Source organism: Nannochloropsis gaditana (genome assembly GCF_000240725.1).
Source record: "Nannochloropsis gaditana CCMP526 unplaced genomic scaffold scaffold1164, whole genome shotgun sequence".
Lineage (NCBI taxonomy): Eukaryota > Eustigmatophyceae > Eustigmatales > Monodopsidaceae > Microchloropsis > Microchloropsis gaditana.
This window is the reverse complement of record NW_005802789.1, coordinates 3,617-4,895: the sequence shown is the minus strand read 5'-3', so window position 1 is coordinate 4,895 and position 1,279 is coordinate 3,617. Positions and strand designations below refer to the sequence as shown.

Here is a 1,279-nt window from a genome sequence, read left to right as displayed (position 1 = left end):
AAGCGTACCACTAAATTGTACTTAATACGCCCTCACAAATTGGTTGATATCACAACCCAAACGCCCGTAACATCTGATATTCTTATGCTTCCTGCCTAGTGTATACAGGGCTACTCTATGGCTGCAGCCATCCCCACATCCTATCTCCTTCCCTCAAAGCAATCCTTCTTTTCAGCGCCCCATCTTATTGCAGACAAGAGAAGGGTATTATTAATCTGCAAACCAGTCTATGGTCTCCCCACATTCATGTGATGCGTGGTGCGGTATATTCCATCCATTGCAACCTCATGCCAACTATGCCTCCGCAGTTTTCTCCTCTTCTTGTGCGTGGTCTGACAACTACACGACCACCAAGGTACTACCAACTCCGTCTCCTCCCCTTCTCTCTTTTCTCCTGTTCCCGCCTCTCCTACAGCACGAACGCTTCCACAGGCACATCGATCGCCTCGATTCTCTTCTTGATCGTCGCCGAAATCGCCAACGGCACCTCTTTCGCCAACGTCTCCCCGCTTGTGCGTTTCCCTCCCTGCCCCCACTCCCGCTTCCCTTCCCGAATCGCAGCAACCACGCCAAAATATGCGGAGCTCGCCAGCATGAAAGGCGGTTCTCCTGTGGCTTTGCTGCTCAAAATCAATCCTTCCTTTTCCTTCTTTTCCTCTCCTTGTCCTACTTTTTCTACTGTCGTCCTTGACCTCCTCTGCTCGCGCGTCCCTGCCGAGGGAGGAGGGAGGAGGCTTACGTGGAAGTGAAGGGGGATGTCATTGACCCCTGGGGGTTTGTAGTGCCAGGTGCCATTCGTAAGCAAGCGCCCCTCCGGGTCGAATTCCACCTCCTCCGTCAAATAGTACCCGAGGCCCTGCACGAAAGCACCTTCGATCTGCCCAATGTCCACCTGCCGGGGAGGGAAGGATAGGGAAAGATGCGTCACAAGAATCTGAAAAGATTCGCTCCTCGGACCCTCCATCATGCGAACACGACGAGTCCCAGGACATTGCTTTCCTTCCCGTGGAACTCGCCAATGCGATGAGGAATCAAGTCTTCAGAATGTGACCGCACAAGGCAGGCAGCAAGAGAGGGAGGGAGAAAGGGCGCGCGGGAAAAAGAGGCGCACCTGCGGGTTCAAACTCCGGCCTGCGTCGTACACAATGGTAGAAGCCACAACCGTCACCTCGCCCGTCAATAGATCCAGCTCGACTTCGGAGAAAGCGCCGCAGTAAACGAAATAGTCAAAGGGTGCACCTCGATCGGTGGGAGGAGCGAACCATCCTTCCGCCGCCAG

The 1,279-nt window shown here is 54.2% G+C and overlaps 1 protein-coding gene across 1 annotated transcript; it reads right to left on the bottom strand.

The window, feature by feature from the left end:
* Positions 1-675: 675 nt before the first annotated feature.
* Positions 676-1,231, bottom strand: NGA_0695000 (aldehyde oxidase; the record flags this gene model as incomplete). The annotated part of the gene is made up of 3 exons (XM_005852473.2): positions 676-711; positions 740-892; positions 1,112-1,231. Coding segments are annotated over 3 exons (309 nt in total), but the record flags the coding sequence as incomplete, so codon positions are not given.
* Between the last annotated feature and the right edge of the window lie 48 nt (positions 1,232-1,279).